The sequence below is a fragment of the Podarcis pityusensis genome (assembly GCF_964106645.2).
Source record: "Podarcis pityusensis genome assembly, chromosome: 18".
Taxonomy (NCBI): Eukaryota; Metazoa; Chordata; class Lepidosauria; order Squamata; family Lacertidae; genus Podarcis; species Podarcis pityusensis.
Window position 1 is genome coordinate 4,617,461 of NC_138043.1, and position 19,566 is coordinate 4,637,026.

The following is a 19,566-nucleotide window of genomic DNA, read 5'->3' on the forward strand; positions in this document are numbered from 1 at the left end:
ACAGGTAGGGCCGGATGTAGGTTTGATGAGGCCCTAAGCTACTGAAGGTAATGGGGCCCTTTCTATGTCCAGCTGTCCTTTGCCCACAACAAATTGCAGCTGTTTTTTGTGTTGAATATATGCTAGATGGTCATTGATGGACCTCATAGGTAAAGGTAAAGGGACCCCTGACCATTAGGTCCAGTCGTGACCGACTCTGGGGTTGCGGCGCTCATCTCGCTTTACTGGCCGAGGGAGCTGGCATCCAGCTTCCGGGTCATGTGGCCAGCAGGACTAAGCCGCTTCTGGCAAACCAGAGCAGCACACGGAAACGCCGTCTACCTTCCCCCCAGAGCGGTACCTATTTATCTACTTGTGCTGGTGTGCTTTCGAACTGCTAGGTTGGCAGGAGCAGGGACCGAGCAACGGGAGCTCCCCCCATTGCGAGGATTCAAACCGCCGACCTTCTGATCGGCAAGTCCTAGGCTCTGTGGTTTAACCCACAGCGCCACCCGCGTCCCTGGACCTCATAGGTATCTCAAGCCATTTGCACATGTGGCCATGCAACCAGTCCATGCAGAATGTAGGCACCCTATATATAGAAAGGAGCAAACCAGGGATATTTTAGGGAGCAGGCTAGCAGGCGGGGCCCATGACTTACATCATAGGAGCCTACACAACACAAAACACTGTTGCAGAAATGGCAAAACGTACCGGGAAAATAAGAAATCCAAGACAACAAACTTTCTATAAAAGAATGGAAATGGTTTATTGAAGATTTACAAAATAAACTGTAAACAGATAAGAACATTGGTAGGATTACTGTAATAAGCTGCAGTTTCATAAGTGTATATATTTAAAGCAGATGAACAAATGAGTAAATTTAACCATTAAATTTGGAATATGCAGAAGATATAAAAAATAAATTTAAGGAGGGGGAAGGAAGTCGAGTTTTGAAATGATAAAATGATTGCATAATTATTGAAAGGTATAAAACGGAAAATCATCAATAAAATAATAAGTTAAAAAATATAAATATTAAAATAAACTTCCCTATGCAGGAAGACGGATCAGGGGTCAGATAACTCCATACCCTCCAACGTTTCTCCAATGAAAATAGGGATGTCCTAAGAAAAAGTGGACGCGGGTGGCTCTGTGGGTTAAACCACTGAGCCTAGGGCTTGCCGATCAGAAAGTCGGCGGTTCAAATCCCCGCGACGGGGTGAGCTCCTGTTGTTCGGTCCCTGCTCCTGCCCACCTAGCAGTTCGAAAGCACATCAAAGTGCAAGTAGATAAATAGGTACCGCTCCAGCGGGAAGGTAAACGGCGTTTCCGTGCACTGCTCTGGTTCGCCAGAAGCGGCTTAGTCCTGCTGGCCACATGACCCGGAAGCTGTACGCCGGCTCCCTCGGCCAGTAAAGCGAGATGAGCGCCGCAACCTCCGAGTCGGCCACAACTGGACCTAACGGTCAGGGGTCTCTTTACCTTTACCTTTAAGAAAAAGTGGGACATCCCAGGATCGAAACTGGGACGGCTTCTCTAAATCAGGGACGTCCCTGGAAAATAGGGACACTGCGAGGGTCTGCAATAAATAAATGCAACAGTTATACAGCAAGGATTAGTAAGCTTCCCTTACAGGACAAACCATTCTATCTCTTGCAAAATAAGAAAGTTCAGCAAACCAGACTTGGGTTTGTTTGCCCTGGGAAAAAAGGTAGGAAGCCCAGCCCATCTTGAGCTAAAAAGAATTGCTTCCTTGCCGCAGAAAGCAAACGTTCTGCACAAAAAAAGGGTTTGCTGCTGGGTGCTTCGGCAGCGGAACAAACTGCAAACAGATCTGGGCAGCTGCCTTGCTTTTCTTCGGCACCCATTAAATCTGATTCGGATATTTACCGTATTTTTTGCTCTATAATACTCACTTTTCCCCTCCTAAAAAGTAAGGGGAAATGTGTGTGCGTCTTATGGAGCGAATGCAGGCTGCGCAGCTATCCCAGAAGCCAGAACAGCAAGAGGGATCGCTGCTTTCGCTGCGCAGCGATCCCTCTTGCTGTTCTGGCTTCTGAGACTCAGAATATTTTTTTCCTTGTTTTCCTCCTCCAAAAACTAGGTGCGTCTTGTGGTCTGGTGCGTCTCATAGAGCGAAAAATATGGTAATTTCTGCAGCCGGTGGTGGGCCAGAGGAACAACAAAAAGCGCTTGAACCCCTCTCCCCCTAGCGCCATTTTGGGAAGAACGGGATACTGGTATTTGAGTCGCATCCAAAGGTCATCTAGGCCAACCCCCTGCAATGCAGGAATCTTTTTTTTGCCCGACCTGGGGCTTAAACTCACCACCTTGAGATTATAATAATAATAATAATTTATTATTTATACCCCGCCCATCTGGCTGAGTTTCCCCAGCCACTCTGGGCGGCTTCCAATCAAGTGTTAAAAACACAATTTAACATCAAACATTTAAAACTTCCCTAAATAGGGCTGCCTTCAGATGTCTTCTAAATGTCAGGTAGTTGTTTATCTCTTTGACATCTGGTGGGAGGGCGTTCCACAGGGCGGGTGCCACTACCGAGAAGGCCCTCTGCCTGGTTCCCTGTAACCTGGCTTCTCGCAGGGAGGGAACCGTCAGAAGGCCCTCGGAGCTGGACCTCAGTGTCCGGGTAGAACGATGGGGGCGGAGACGCTCCTTCAGGTATACAGGACCGAGGCTGTTTAGGGCTTTAAAGGTCAGCACCAACCATTTGAATTGTGCTCAGAAACGTACTGGGAGCCAATGCAGATCTCTCAGGACCGGTGTTATATGGTCTCGGCGGCCGCTCCCAGTCACCAGTCTAGCTGCCACATTCTGGATTAGTTGCAGTTTCCAACTCGCTTTCAAAGGTAGCCCCACGTAGAGCGCATTGCAGTAGTCCAAGCGGGAGATAACCAGAGCATGTACCACTCTGGCGAGACAGTCTGCGGGCAGGGAGGGTCTCATCCTGTGTACCAGATGGAGCTGGTAGACAGCCGCCCTGGACACAGAATTAACCAGATTGAGAGTCTCGTGCTCTTACCAACTGGAAATGGACTTGTGGGCCGAGTCGGGACACATCAAAGGTGCCAATGCCCTGGCGCCCACAAAATTCCCTGTGGACGGACCAGGCACCCAGAGATTTCAGTGCACACGGCATGGCAATCATGGGCCCAGGCACCCAGAATCGCAGGGCCAAGTTGGCATACCTGGGACACACACACACACACACCAGCAGGCGAAAATCAGCTGGATAGCTCAGTTGGCTAGAGCAGGGGTAAGCAACATAAGGCCCAGGGGCCGGATGCGGCCCAATCACCTTATCAATCCAGCCCCCGGACAGTCTGGGAATCAGCGTGTTTTTACATGGGTAGAATGTGTCCTTTTATTTAAAATGCATCTCTGGGTTATTTGTGGGGCATAGGAATTCGTTCATTTTTTTATTACTGTAATAAGCTGCAGTTTCATAAGAGTACAGTGGTGCCTTGGGTTAAGTACTTACAGTGGTGCCTCGCAAGACGAAATTAATCCGTCCCGCGAGTGTCTTCGTCTAGCGGTTTTTTCGTCTTGCAAAGCAACCCTATTAGCGGATTAGCGGATTAGCGGATTAGCGCTATTAGCGGTTTAGCGGCTATTAAAGGCTTAGCGGATTAGCGGCTAAAAGGCTATTAGCGGCTTAGTGCTTAGAAAAAGGGGGGGGGAGCGAAAAAAAATCTCAAGACTCGCAAGACATTTTCGTCTTGCGAAGCAAGCCCATAGGGAAATTCATCCTGCGAAGCGCATCGAAAAACGGAAAACCCTTTCGTCTAGCAGGTTTTCCGTCTTGCGAGGCATTCGTCTTGCGGGGCACCACTGTAATTCGTTCCGGAGGTCCGTTCTTAACCTAAAACTGTTCTTAACCTGAAGCACCACATTAGCTACTGGGGTCTCCTGTTGCCACCGTGCGATTTCTGTTCTCATCCTGAGGTAAAGTTCTTAACCTGAGGTAGTATTTCTGGGTTAGCTGAGTCTGTAACCTGAAGCATCTGTAACCCGAGGTACCACTGTATTTTTTTTCAAAATATAGTCCAGCCCCCCACAAGGTCTGAGGGACGGTGGACCGGCCCATGGCTGAAAAAGGTTGCTCTATGATTCTATGAGTCTATGGGATGCGGGTGGCGCTGTGGGTTAAACCACAGAGCCTAGGACTTTCTGATCAGAAGGTCGGTGGTTCAAATCCCCGCGACGGGGTGAGCTCCCGTTGCTCGGTCCCTGTTCCTGCCAACCTAGCAGTTCGAAAGCACCTCAAAGTGCAAGTAGATAAATAGGTACCACTCCGGCAGGAAGATAAACGGCGTTTCCGTGCGCTGCTCTGGTTCGCCAGAAGCGGCTTAGTCATGCTGGCCACATGACCTCCCGGAAGCTGTACGCCGGCTCCCTCAGCCAATAAAGCGAGATGAGCGCCGCAACCCCAGAGTCGGCCACAACTGGACCTAACGGTCAGGGGTCCCTTTACCTTTATGATTCTATTCTCTTCAATTATGTTCTGAAAACTGGCCTACAAGCCAGTAGTTCTGGCCTACAAGCCTGGCCTGTAGTTCTGGCTAACTCACGGAATCTATTGCCTTTTCCTGTTGTATTTTTAATGTTGTGAACCGCCCAAGTGATCTTCAAAGGCACTCTGCCCATGCTCAAAGGCACACTGTCCGTTTCAGCGGCTCCGCCTTGCTGGACTGGAAAGGCGCTTTGTACATGCCTCAAAGCACATTGCACATGCATTGATGATTCGTTGGCTTGCCCTTGTGGAAATCATGGAAAGGCACTCTGCACATGCCTCAAAGCACATTGCACATGCATTGATGATTCGACGGCTTTCCCCTGCCGGAACCATAGAAAGGCGCTCTGCCCATGCCCCAGTGCGCTTTGTGTCCACGTCGATGATTCAGCAGCTTTATGGAAAGGCACTCTGCACATGCCCCAAAGCACGTTGCGCTTAAATTGATGATTCCTTGGCTTTTCCCTTGCGGGAATCATAGAAAGGCACTCTGCACATGCCCCAAAGCATGTTGAGCTTACATTGATGATTTGTCGGCATTCCCCTGCCGGAATCATGGAAAGGCACTCTGCACATGCCCCAAAGCGCACTGCGCTCACATTGATGATTCGACGGCTGCCCCTTGCGGGAAGCATGCCCCAAAGCGCTTTGCGTCGATGATTCTGCAGCTTTATGGAAAGGCACTCTGCACATGCCCCAAAGCACATTGCTCTCCCATTGATGATTCGACGGCTGCCCCTTGCGGGAAGCATGGAAAGGCACTCTGCACATGCTCGGAGCCACGACAACCGGGAGAGAGGCAAGGGAGAAGATCGGGCTCCGGAGGGAGGGCTGAGTCCCAGCAGCCCGGCCCCTTGGCTTCCCGCCCGCCCCTGGGCAGACCCGGCTCCGCCTTCTGGCTTCCTCCCGACTCCTTAACTCCCAGGGTTGCGGCCAGCGGACGCGGATCTTCCGCGGGTCTTTCTTCGGCGATGTAAGAAGTGTCGCTTGCGCCGCCTGCGCCGGAGCGCATCCCCCGCGGCCGCGGAACGATGGAGCGCGCAACGAGGCTTTTCCTGGCGCTGGATGTCCTGTGCCTCGTGGTTGGTAAGGAAAACTCGCCCCCCCCCACAAAAAAACCACACTACTAGCCCCCCCCCACTTCGCTGTCCCCTGTTTTGTCTCTGTTTGAACCCCCTCCCCAAATTTATCCGTCCCTTTACGCGCCTGGAAATGGGGAAAGGGGGCATCTCCTTGGACCCCCCCCCCACTCAAAGCTGCCCATCTAAGACTAAGCAGCCTGGCCCAAGTCGCCTCCATCTCCCCCCCCCCAAAAAAAAATAATCACCAACGAGGAAAGAGGGGTGCGCCCCATTTTCGCCCAGCTAAACTAACCAGGACACCCGCAAAAATTGTGAATAACAGGCGTGGCTTTTGCAAATTCCTCCCCCCCCCCGCAAAAAACCCCCACACTTTATGGGGAGGTCTTCTAGGGATCGCTCCTAAGTCCGCACTCCCCCAACTGCTTTTGCTGAACGGCCCCCGCCCCCGAAAAAAAAATCTGGGATATTTGCCTAACTTGAGACACTCTGGGTTTTAAATGGGGAGGGGGGCTCTGAGTTAACTTCCTTTTTCCCGGGACCCCCACCCTATAGAAACACATGTGGGTAGTCTGCTACTCTAGTTAAGCATGTCTGTGCCTTAAAAAAAATAATTAACCCCCCCCCCCCAATTCAGATCCCCAGCAAGGAATGATGAAATCCATTATACAGTCAACTTCTTGGCTTTGGGGGGGTGCACACACCCCATATTTTCCTAATTTGGTCTCCTTTTGTTGCAAGTTCTAAGTCATCTTCTCATTTGCTACCGCAAAGGCAGGGGTGTGTGGAATGGCCCTGAGGTTTTATTGATACCATCTGGGGGGGTGGAGAAGGGGGGGTGAAGGACCACTCCCTGCCCCCCTCCCAGTGCAAAGAAACGTTGGCTTGGTTTGCATGCCAGTTCATCTGAATTCCTCCTTTTGATTCCTCTGTGACGGATTGCCGCCGCCCCCCCCATAAAAACCCATGACGGAGGGAAGATTCGAACCCAGCGCCGCTGTAGAAATCAGCCTAGGCTGAATGACTCCACAATTCTGCGATTCTGAGGTTTCGATCTGTCTCTTGTTTCAAGAAATGTCCTTCCCGCTGTCTGTCGAATGCCTAGGGTCTTAATTCCACGATTTGTAACGACAACCCTAAAAGGCGGACCAGGGAGCCATTTTCTATTGCTACCGTTTTTTTGTGGGGGTGGGCGCTGAGGCTGATGATGGAATGGGTGGCTGGAAGGAGATCTGGATTCAAATCGGTTTGACCCACGGCTGTTCCGGTTCTTTGCACAGAATTATAATATCCTTCCTGCCGACTGAATGGTCCTTGGGGCAGGTTATGGTAAAGGTAAAGGTAAAGGGACCCCTGACCATTAGGTCCAGTCGTGACCGACTCTGGGGTTGCGGCGCTCATCTTGCTTTACTGGCCGGGGGAGCCGGCGTACAGCTTCCGGGTCATGTGGCCAGCATGACGAAGCCGCTTCTGGCGAACCAGAGCAGCGCACGGAAACGCCGTTTACCTTCCTGCCGGAGTGGTGCCTATTTATCTACTTGCACTTTGATGTGCTTTCAAACTGCTAGGTTGGCAGGAGCAGGGACCGAGCAACGGGAGCTCACCCCGTCGCGGGGATTCGAACCGCCGACCTTCTGATCGGCAAGTCCTAGGCTCTGTGGTTTAACCCACAGCGCCACCCGCGTCCCTTCAGGTTATGATAGTTTGCAGTAAAACTCACATATATAAGAACCCAGAACCACTCGGTCCAGCAGCCTTTAGCTCCCCTGGCCAGTGGTGTGGTGCAGTCTTGGTGCAAGTGGGAAGAGATTAACGCAATATTCTAGTCCTCATCGTTTCCAAACAGAGGTCTGGTTTGCATCAGAACCTGCCTTCTGTCAAGTCAGGCCGTTGTTCAATCTAGCCTGGCGTTTCCAACCCAGATTGGCAGCAGCACACCAGGGTTTTTCATGCAATCATAAAAAAACTGTAGAGTCGGAAAGGCACCCTGCGGGTCATCTAGCCCAACCCCGGAATCTTTTTGCTCCACGTGGGACTCGAACCCACATCCCTGCGATTCGGCGTCTGCCAACTGAGCTGGTCTTGCTAGCTAGGGATGATGGGAGTTGTGATCCAACAGCAGTTTGGGAGGTGTTGCATTAAAAGGGAAAGCAAGGTTTTAGTCCTCATGTTGGTTGATTTAAAGAGGAACTTGGTAAACGCCCTCTTATCGAGACAGGCCCTGACCGGAAGCATGCACAGATCTTTGTGCATAGAGTGTGCTGCTTGCTTTCTGGAGCTGGCTTTCCCCCCAGGGCCTTTCAGGGGGTTGGGATGGATGACCGCATGGTGTCCCTTTACGATTCTAGCACAGAGCAGTGGGTGAAGGCGAAGAGGTGGGGAACGTGAGCCCGGCCTGGCCAGCAACATTGCAGTCTGCTCCATGCCTTCTGGCCAGGAAGGGGGTCAGGTCTGTCTTCACTTTGAGATTCCTGGAGGTGATTTTTTAGCTGCCAGAGGTGGCCAAACCGCCCTGCCCTTCGCTTCCGTATTTGCCTGTCAAGGTTCATTACCAGGCCTTTAAACCGATGTAGAACGAGAGCCGTGGAGCAAATGAGAAGCCCAGAACGAGCTCTGCTGGATCAATCGTTGGACTGGTCATGTTGTGTGGATGCCTGACTAATAAGAATAATTTATTATTATACCCCGCCCATCTGGCTGGGCTTCCCCAGCCACTCTGGGCGGCTTCCAATAAAATATTAAAATACAGTAATGCATCAAACATTAAAAGCTTCCCTAAACAGGGCTGCCTTCAGATGTCTTCTAAAAGTCTGGTAGTTGTTGTTCTCTTTGACATCTGGTGGGAGGGCGTTCCACAGGGCGGGCGCCACCACCGAGAAGGCCCTCTGCCTGGTTCCCTGTAGCTTTGCTTCTCACAGTGAGGGAACCACCAGAAGGCCCTCGGCGCTGGACCTCAGTGTCCGGGCTGAACGATGGGGGTGGAGACGCTCCTTCAGGTATACTGGGCCGAGGCCGTTTAGGGCTTTCAAGGTCAGCATCAACACTTTGAATTGTGCTTGGAAGCATACTTACCGTACTTACCATCTTCCAAAGCAGCTACTCTATTCCGAACTTAAAAATGGAAAGCACAGTGCTGGCGGTCAACAAAAGAGGTTCAAAGACTCTCAAGGCAAATCTAAAAAAAATGTAGTACAGTGGACGCTGGGGTTGCGAACGTGATCCGTGCGGGAGGCACATTCGCAACCCGCAGTGTTCGCAACCCGCAGCGCCGCGTCTGCGCATGCACAGGTTGCGATTTGGTGCTTCTGCGCATGCGCAAAGCGCGATCGCCGAAAGCCAGAAGTAACCCATTCTGGTACTTCCTGGTTTCGGTGTGTCCGTAACCTGAAAAAAGGCAACCTGAAGCGTCTGTAACCCAAAGTAAAGGTAAAGGGACCCCTGACCATTAGGTCCAGTCATGGCCGACTCTGGGGTTGCGGCGCTCATCTCGCTTTACTGGCCGAGGGAGCCGGCGTACAGCTTCCGGGTCATGTGGCCAGCAGGACTAAGCCACTTCTGGCGAACCAGAGCAGCGCATGGAAACGCCGTTTACCTTCCTGCCGGAGCGGTACCTATTTATCTACTTGCACTTTGACGTGCTTTCGAACTGCTAGGTGGGCAGGAGCAGGGACCGAGCAACGGGAGCTCACCCCGTCGCAGGGATTCGAACCCCCAACCTTCTGATCGGCAAGTCCTAGGCTCTGTGGTTTAAATCACAGCGCCACCCGTGTCCCTGTAACCCAAGGTATGACTGTATAAATGCCGACAACTGGGGAACACTGGCCTGCAAGCGCTCCAGTTGGAGAACAGCCTTTGCCAAAGGTGTCATGGGTTTTGAAGACACTCGAACTCAGGACGCAAGGGAGAAACGCGCTAAGAGGAAGGCACGCTTGGCAAATCCACACCGTGATCAACTCCTGCCCGGAAACCAATGTCCCCACTGTGGAAGGACGTGTGGATCCAGAATCGGCCTCCACAGTCACTTACGGACTCACTGTTAAAACCATGTTTATGGAAGACAATCTTACTTGGCTACAAGTGATCGCCAAAGGGGAAGAAGAATCGTTTTTGAGTTGGACGGGACCCTGGGGGTCATCCAGTCCAAGCCCTTGCGATACAGGAATCTCGGCTAAAGCATCCACAACCCTCCAAGCTCTGCTGGAAAACCTCCAAGGAAGGAGAGTTTTGCAGCACCCAACATGATGCCTTTAGGAAACCCGCAATCAGGATTTGAACACAACTCTCCCTTCCCGGAATTTCTGGCGAGTGGCGTTCAGAAGCATTCCTGCCTCTAACCCTGGAGGCAGACCATAATCACCCTGGCTAGTCACCATCGATAGCCCTCTCCTACCCACTGTTTGTCCAATCCTATTTTGAAGCCAAGCCATTGTCGTCTCCAGTGGCGGTGAGTTCCGTAGTTGAACTATGCGACGTCTCCCGTTCCCAGCAAGGCTCATGAATTTGAACCCCAGGACGGAAGTGAATTGACTCTGATAGTTCGTCTGGGACTCCAAATTTTGCAGGTGAATCATTCTGAAGGAAATCATTCCTGAGTGCTCACTGGAAGGACAGATCGTGAAGCTGAGGCTCCAAGACTTTGGCCAACTCATGAGAAGAGAAGACTCCTTGGAAAAGACCCTGATGCTGGGAAAGATGGAGGGCACAAGGAGAAGGGGACGACAGAGGACGAGATGGTGGGACAGTGTTCTCGAAGCTACCAGCATGAGTTTGACCAAACCGTGGGAGGCAGTGGAAGACAGGAGTGCCTGGCGTGCTCTGGTCCAGGGGGTCACAAAGAGGCGGACACAACTAAACGACTAAACAACAAATCAGAAGGGACTGTCAATGTGTGTTATTCCGGATATACAGATGAACTGGTTCTTAGGGGAGAGAGAAACTTGCCCAAAGCCATTCAGTAGCAGGATTCGAATGCAGGGCTCTTCCCGCTCCATTAGAATACAGTGGTACCTCTAGATGCGAACGGGATCCGTTCTGGAGCCCTGTTCGCATCTAGAAGCAAACGTAACTAGCAACGGCACATTTGCGCATGCGCACGTCGCTTTTGGCCGCTTCTGCGCATGCGCGCGACGTCATTTTGAGCGTCTGCGCATGCGCAAGCGGTGAAACCCGGAAGTAACGCGCTCCGATACTTCTGGGTTGCCGCGGAGCGCAACTCGAATGCGCTCGTCCTGAAGCACATTCAACCCGAAGTATGACTGTAATAAAATCCTAGAATTATAAAGTTGGAAAGGTAACCTGAGAGTCTGTTGTCCAACCCCCTGCAAGGCAGGAATCTTTTGCCCAACCTGGGACTCGAACTCACGACCCATGATGAAGCGTCTCAAATTAATCTGGAACAGTTGTTTTATTATTATTATTATTATTATTATTTTAAATGCACGTTATACTATAGAATACAGAGGGAGATGAGGAGCAATTTCCCCCCCAATAATAATTTTTATTGATTTTAACATATAAATTATAATACATACCACAAAACCTCATCACTTATGTAATCTTTTTTCTTTTTTTGGACTTCCATCAGCACCTCTGATGATCCACCATTTTGACCACTTCTTATGCATTTCTTAAATTCATATTGCCTTTAATTATATTAACTAACCACCCTCCCCCTTATCCATTTTTGCAATAATTCCAATAATACTCCTCACAAAACTTCTCGCAAACCTACAAACGAGGAGCGATTCTAGTGGCAGGGAGTTCCCCTGCCTCGCCTCCCCCTGCTATTCTGCAGACCTCTTTTTTCCCCTTTTCTTTTTGGTTACAACAAGGCCCCCTCCCTCTTCGCCCAAGCGTGCAGAAATTGCTCCCTTATTTTCCCCCAAAGGCCCTGTTTTGCTATCCAAATGACAGGCCCTCAACCACTTCGGTTTGCCATGAGAAGGAAATGATGATAGGGACCGGCTGCAGCGGGAGGGAGAGACGACCTTCGGCCCTGTGGGAAGACGACAATCAGCCCCTGAGTACTTTTGCCCTGGGGGGGGGGAATCTGTGCTTGTTTATTGCCATTTAAAAAAAATAAAATGCAAACCCAAAGGCTCCTTCTCGAAAGGTGGCGGTTATCAAATGTCAACTTAAGATGTTTGGCTGCAGAAATCACCCAAATATTGCTTATTTCCCCCCCCCAAAAAAAATTGTGTGTTGTGGGGAAACTTGGCACACCGAGAAACCAAGTTATTCTATCCTTTCATCCAACCCACTGAGAGATTTGCGTTCCTTAACTTTTTGGGGAGTCAAGCCTGTATTTTATTAAAGAAATTTGGGAGGAAAAGGAAGGCAAAGCAGATTAGCTAAGCAGGAACCATGCAGTTAAAGACATATCCCTACGAAACGTAACTGCATACCAGGGAATGCGGAGAAGAGTGACTGGTGACTGGATCAGGCCCAATGGTCTGTCTAGTCTTGCGGTCGACAACCAGTGGGATGCCGGCTTAGCAGGATCCGAGTGTGAGAGAGCCAACTGTGTTTTGCAGGAACTTGCATTCAGATATATCGCGGTGCCCCCCTAGGAAAGCTGTCATGGTCAGTAGCCTTCTCCTTCTCCTCAAATATGCCCAATCCTCTATCAAAAACCATCTAAATTCGCAGCTGCTTCCTGTGGCAGGCAGTTCCGAGGTTCAACTACACCCTGCATGAAAAAGTCCTGTCTTTTTATCTTGCTGAATCTCTCAGCATTCCGCTTTGCTGGATTTCTGCAAGTCGTGAGTTCTTCTCTCTCTGTGCCGTTTATCATTTAATACACTTCTATCCTGTTGATCTTCACCTTTTCCTCTCAACTAAAAAGTCCTTGCAGGGGGAGCTGCATTTTCCCCTAGTTGAAGGAAGCTTTTAATGTTTGATGCATTACTGTATTTTAATATTTTGTTGGAAGCCACCCAGAGTGGCTAGGGAAGCCCAGCCAGATAGATGGGATATAAATTGTTGTTGTTGAGTCATTTAGTCGTGTCCGACTCTTTGTGACCCCCTGGACCAGAGCACGCCAGGCCCTCCTGTCTTCCACTGCCTCCCACAGTTTGGTCAAACTCATGCTGGTAGCTTCGAGAACACTGTCCCACCATCTCGCCCTCTGTCGTCCCCTTCTCCTTGTGCCCTCCATCTTTCCCAGCGTCAGGGTCTTTTCCAGGGAGTCTTCTCTTCTCATGAGGTGGCCAAAGTCTTGGAGCCTCAGCTTCAGGATCTGTCCTTCCAGTGAGCACTCAGGGCTGATTTCCTTCAGAATGGAGAGGTTTGATCTTCTTGCAGTCCATGGGACTCTCAAGAGTCTCCTCCAGCACCAGAATTCAAAAGCATCCATTCTTCGGCGATCAGCCGCCTTTATGGTCCAGCTCTCACTTCCATACATCACTACTGGGAAAACCATAGCTTGAACTATACGGACCTTTGTTGGCAAGGTGATGTCTCTGCATTTTAAGATGCTGTCATTGCTTTTCTCCCAAGAAGCAGGCGTCTTTTAATTCCGTGACTGCTGTCACCATTTGCAGTGATCATGGAGCCCAAGAAAGTGAAATCTCTCACTGCCTCCATTTCTTCCCCTTCTATTTGCCAGGAGGTGACCAGGGTTAGATTCCTCCATATAGTTTTTGCGTGGGTGGCTGCCTAAGGAAGCATATATCTACCACCATCATCTAGCCCGGACACTGAGGTCCAGCTCCAAGGGCCTTCTGGCCATTCCCTTCCTGCGAGAAGTGAGGTTACAGGGAACCAGGCAGAGGGCCTTCTCGGTGGTGGCGCCCGCCTTGTAGAACGCCCTCCCATCAGATGTCAAAGAGATAAACAACTACCTGACATTTAGAAGACATCTGACGGCAGCCCTGTTTAGGGAAGATTTAAATGTTTGATGTTAAACATTTCCCACCGGAGCGGTACCTATTTATCTACTTGCACTTTGACGTGCTTTCGAACTGCTAGGTTGTCGTGATGAAGATGCAAAAGGGGAATCATCCTAAAAGCCTCCGCAACCCAAATCTTTGGGAAGACGGGAAGAGGCAAATGCCACGAACAGGGAACAGGAACGAGCCGATCACTTTAAGGAAGTATTTTTAATTGCCGGCTAAAAGATACTCCGGATTCTGCCGGCAAAGTGTTTGTTCGATTTTTTTTAAGTGTGAACACCCGTAAAGGTTGGAGACGCATGCTTACAATCTTTGAAGATGTCTGCCCCTTCTCCTAAGCCTCTGCAAAATATGCTGTAAATGTGAGGAAGGATAGACAGATAGATAAAAACGTTGCACATTTGATGGTTTAGCAAAATCCGTATGGTTCTCTAAGGCAGGGTACCCAAACCTTTTTCAAAGAGGGACAAATTTGAAGCGGACATGCGTGAGGGCCAACCAAAGACGTTGTTGAGCTTTTTTATGGATTTTATCCTAGGACAAGTGGGACGCGGGTAGCGCTGTGGGTTAAACTACAGAGCCTAGGACTTGCCAATCGGATGGTCGACGGTTCGAATCCCCGCGACGGGGTGAGCTCCCATTGCTCGGTCCCTGCTCCTCCCAACCTAGCAGTTCGAAAGCACCTCAAAGTGCAAGTAGATAAATAGGTACTGCTCCGGCGGGAAGGTAAACGGCGTTCGCCAGAAGCGGCTTAGTCCTGCTGGCCACATGACCCGGAAGCTGTACGCCGGCTCCCTTGGCCAATAAAGCGAGATGAGCACCGCAACCCCAGAGTCGGTCACGAATGGACCTAATGGTCAGGGGTCCCTTTACCTTTACCCCAGGACATATACTGCCACAGGGGGCAGATTAAATCGACCGGCGGGACGGATTAGGCCCCCGAAATGGACTTTGGACATGCCTGCTCTACGGTGAGGGAGCAACTATCCAATGAGGAAAGGCTACTGAATTGGGGGGCATAGCTGTCAACTGTTCCCTTTTTTAAAGGGAAATTCCCTTATTCCGAATAGGATTAAGAAAAGGGGAAAGTTGACAGCTATGATTGGGGGTGCTTTTTCGTTTAGAGAAAAGTCGAGCGAGAGGCAACGTGATAGAAACCTACAAAATTACTGTATTTTTCCATCTATAAGACGCACCAGACCACAAGACGCACCTAGTTTTTGGAGGAGGAAAACAAGGAAAAAAATATTTTGAATCTCAGAAGCCAGAATAGGAAGAGGTATCGCTGCGCAGTGAAAGCAGCAATCCCCCTTGCTGTTGTGGCTTCTGGGATAGCTGCACAGCCTGCATTCGCTCCATAAGACGCACACACATTTCCCCTTACTTTTTAGGAGGGAAAAAGTGAGTCTTATAGAGCAAAAAATACGGTATACGCAGCAATGGAGGAAGGGTTTTCCTGCATCTCGTGAGCACCCAGAGAAGCCGAATGTCGGGCGGTTCGGGACAGATAAACTTCTTTCTGACGCGGATAGTTTGAACAGTGGAACTCCCTGCTGCAGGAGGCCCGCCAACTTCAAAAGAGGTTTAGACCAATTCGCTGTGCTCTGCCTCCACCGATGAAGACGTTTCTGAATACCGGTTGCGGGAAACTGCAGGGAGGGAGAGCAGTAGCGTAGCATGGTTTGCTGTGTCCCAGGGCATGCAATGGCACTACATAAGCCTGGGCCTGGCTGGCGAAGCGCCCTCCCTCGCACTGTGAGCCCGGCCGGCCAAAGCAGCCCTTGGATCATCCCTCACAAAGCAGCTGGTGTCTGGCAGGGCGGCGTGAGGAGCCAAATGTGCACACGAAAAATGTGCCCGGGGCCCGGCAACCCGCCCTCCACGCTATGCCCCTAGGGGAGTGTGTGCTTTTGCGCTCGGAACCGGCTTGCAGGTTTCTCGCCTGCATTGCGAGAACAGGAGTTTGGGCCAGCTGGGCCTGATCCTGCATGCACTTCCTGAGTTAAGAGGCTGGCTCAGAGTCTCTGGAACGAGCTGCCGGATTAAAAGATCCGGATTCGAGAGAGAGAAAGAGAGCTCTGCCCGTCCACCGATCCTTGTTCGCTCTGCACCGGGGTGTGGTTTTCTGCCTGAGAAGGCTTGGCGTGGGCTGCCTTTGAAACTCGCTTGCGGCTTTGGCGAGAACTTTGGCTGGGCAGGTACGGAATGCAGACAATCCACCTGGATTGAGCAACTTTCTCTTCGGCTGTTTTATCTTGAGCCTAGCCCAAGCACTTTTGCTTTTTGCATGCACCACACTCTGAAAGCCATGGGTGGGCAACTAAGGTCTGTGGGGCTGGATTTTCGTGGCTTACTCGGGGTTTGAACCCGAGTTCTCACAGTCTATTTTATATATATATATATATATATATATATATATATATATATATAGTTTTTATTAAGTTTTCTAAATTTCATTGCATATCAAAAATAAAGAAAATAAAATCCATAACTTCTTTTTATTCAAAATTATAACAAGACATATTATCCAAAAACATATCATCCTTGTTCCCCCCCCCCATTTTTCCTCCTTCCCCCCCTCCCACGCAAAACCCATCCACCCCCACCCCACCCCCCGACTTCCCCCAGTTCCAGTCTTTGGTTTCTCTAAGAATGCTGTTTTCTGCATGTTACAAAGTTGTATAGATCCTCAAACTATTTAGCTGAATAAAAAGTTTGTGAATGTTTATTCAAAAGCTGTCAAGCAGTTCGCTTTGTTGCGTCTTCAGATACTTTGTAAAGGGTTCCCATTCATCCTTAAAGTCACAGTTATCCTTGTCCTGTAGCTTGTATGTCAGTTTTGCCAGTTCTGCATAGTCCGTCAATTTTTCTTGCCATGATTCTTTAGTTGGGGTTTCTTCAGTCTTCCATCCTTGTGCTACCAGAACTCTCGCGGCCGTTGTTGCGTACGTGAAGATGTTTTTCAACTTTTTTGGCAGGTCTTTCCCTACAATCCCCAACAAAAATGCCTCGGGTTTTTTAACAAATGTTAAATGGAACATTTTCTTCAATTTGTTGTATATCATTTCCCAAAACTTAAAGCATTGCTTAAATAAAGCATCAGCTTCCTTCCCACCCTGTGACAGACTTCCACACACCATTACCAATTTCTTCGCATACCTATATCCACTTTTTTTACCCTATGTCAGTCTTTTAGCAATCACCTTCTTCTGTGTAAATCAGTTCCTTAAATTCCCAATACCAAACATTTCGATTAAAACCTACGAGCGTTTTCAATTGTTTACAATTTTCTTTCATATAAAGTAAAAATTTGCCCCAGTCTTTTTGGAACAGTTCATCACGTTGATTCCGAATCTTTCCCGTCAGCTTAGCCAACTCTGCATATTCAACCATCTATACTTAAATACCATTTTCAATTCATTATATATAAAATCCCAGAAGGCTTTGATCTTAGAGCAAGTCCATCACATATGCATAAAATTCCCCTCCTTCTCCTTACATTTCCAGCAGGCTTTATCCTGGTTCTAGTTCTCCCAGTCTCAATCCCAGCAGCGTTTCGACCAACCTTCATGAGATCAGTTCTCTTTGAGGCTGTCTTTGCTTTGATTATATTTACCTGGTTTGGTTATTATATCCAACAGAGGTCTCCGAAGGAGACCACCTCCACGCCCATTTTGCAGGTGGGGAAAGTTGAGGCCAACCTGCTGGCCTCGGAGACAGGGGGCGAATTGTGAGGCTATGCTCTTTCGGACGGCGGCATCACAGGGAGGAAAGTTTGCCCGGGCCGGATTACTGCAATTCGCTCTTTGTGGGGCTGCCCTTGAAGACGACTCCGAAACTCAATTTGGGTACCAAATGCAGCGGCTGGTTCCATTCAGACCCCTTTGGGTGCTGAGATTGGCAGAGTGAGGCCCTCTTGGTAGTTCCTCCACCCTCAGATGCTCAGGGGGTGGCCGGGTGTGTGTGCACGAGGGTCTTATCGGTGGCAGCCCCTAATCTGTGGTTCTTCCTCCCCGCAGAGGTGCATCAAGGCACCTTCATTTTTGAGCTTTCGGGGAAAGATGGAGACGCACCTTTGACACTTTTTCAGACCCATTTTATTTTTTTGGCTGTTAAGTTGCTTTACCAGTGGTGTCCAAGCTTTTTTCAAAGAGGGCCAGATTTGATGAAGTGGAGGGCCGTGAGGGCCGACGAAAGCTGTTGAGGTTTTTTTTAGGATTTTACCCCAGAAATAAACTGCCACAGGGCCGAATTAAACCGACCAGCGGGCCAGATTAGACCTCCGAAACGGACTTTGGACGTGCCTGCTTTCAACTGCTTTCAACGTGGTGCTTTGATCGCCGTAACCTTCATTGGGGGCGAAGGGTCGATAATAAATAAACAAACAAGCCTTTTTGTACAGGAGTAGTATATCTCCGAACGTCAGGTGCTGTCATTTAAGAAGACCTCCTTCATGCTCAACTGGCAAACTTGACCAGAGAATGGTGGAGAATGGCACATTGCGCTGCTATCCAACTCCTCGAAAGATTCCATCAACGGCGTCTCCGGAAATTTTTACACATCACTTGGGAAGACAGGCGAACTAATGCCAGTGTACTGGAAGAAGCAAAGATCACCAGTGTGGAAGCGATGATTCTTCAACATCAACTTTGTTGGACCGGTTATGTTGTGCGGATGCCTAATGATCGTCTTCCAAAGCAACTCCTCTATTCCGAACTTGAAAACGGAAAGCGTAATGCTGGTGGTCAACAAAAGAGGTTTAAAGACTGTCTCAAGGCAAATTTTTAAAAAATGTAGTATAAACACCGGCAACTGGAAAACACTGGCCTGCGAGCGCTCCAGTTGGAGAACAGCCTTTACCAAAGGTGTCATGGACTTTGAAAATGCTCAAATTCAGGACAAATGGGAGGAACGCGCTAAGAGGAAGGCATGCTTGGCAAACCCTCACTGGGATCAACTCCCACCCGGAAACTGATGTCCCCACTGTGGAAGGACGTGGGGATCCAGAATTGGCCTCCACAGTCACTTACGGACTCACTGTTAAAACCGTCAATCTTACTCGGCTACAAGGGATCGCCAAAGAAGAAGAGAACTATCCAGACACACCCGGAAAAAGCCAGCTTTTTATGCCGTTTCCTCCAAATTAAGAAGCTTTCACTCGCGAAATCAAGCTCCCTCTGTGCTTTTTAAGGAAGCAGAAACGACCTCCCTGCAATTTTAAATTACCACCCGTCCTGTATTTTAAACCTTCAGTGTCCTTCCCCCCGTTTCCCATTTCCTCCTTCTCCCCCCTCCACCCCCGTTTAACCCATTTACGTCCTATTTTTATATTATACCTCCCCCATCGCACCGTAAAGTCTTCCCCGTGCCGACGTGGTTTTATTTTAGGTGTGTTTGTTTTTAGCTCTCTCGAGACAATCGGATGACCATCCTTGCTCCGGCGAGAGCAAAGAGGACTTCTCCCAAAATAGTTACCTACTGCCCCATAATCTTTTTTTATATATATATATAAAGCGCCTCTTAAGAAAAGCACCAAAAGGTTTAATTTGGAGTTTCGGCAGCTCTTCTTAGCCCTAAATCTGGTTTAACCACAGGTGGGCATCGCTGGCGTCAGGGCTCAAGTGGCGATTTGGACTTATTCTTTCCCATTGCATCTTTCCTCTGGGAATAGAACAGTCTAAACGTGCCTCTAAAGTTAGGATTTCCCGTTGCACCTGCTTCCTCCAGCCATATATAGATATATGCTTCCTTAGGCAGCCACTCACGCAAAAACTATATAGGGGAATCTAACCCCAGTCACCTCCTGGCAAATAGAAGGGGAAGAAATGGAGGCAGTGAGAGATTTTACTTTCTTGGGCTCCATGATCATGGCAGATGGTGACAGCAGTCACGAAATTAAGAGACGCCTGCTTCTTGGGAGAAAAGCGATGACAAACCTAGACAGCATCTTAAAAAGCAGAGACATCACCTTGCCAACAAAGGTGCGTATAGTTAAAGTTATGGTTTTCCCAGTAGTGATGCGTGGAAGTGAGAGCTGGACCATAAAGAAGGCTGATCGCCGAAGAATGGATGCTTTTGA

The 19,566-nt window shown here is 49.4% G+C and overlaps 1 protein-coding gene across 1 annotated transcript in view; it reads left to right on the top strand.

Annotated features, from left to right (window-relative positions):
• The first annotated feature begins 5,435 nt into the window (after positions 1 to 5,435).
• The window catches only part of PLPP2 (phospholipid phosphatase 2), a 24,561-nt gene continuing 10,430 nt past the window's right edge, over positions 5,436 to 19,566 (top strand). The window contains exon 1 of the mRNA XM_080989194.1: positions 5,436 to 5,602. Coding sequence (XP_080845320.1) covers positions 5,548 to 5,602 — 55 coding nt within the window. The 5' untranslated portion in view covers positions 5,436 to 5,547. The remainder of the gene's footprint in view (positions 5,603 to 19,566) is intronic.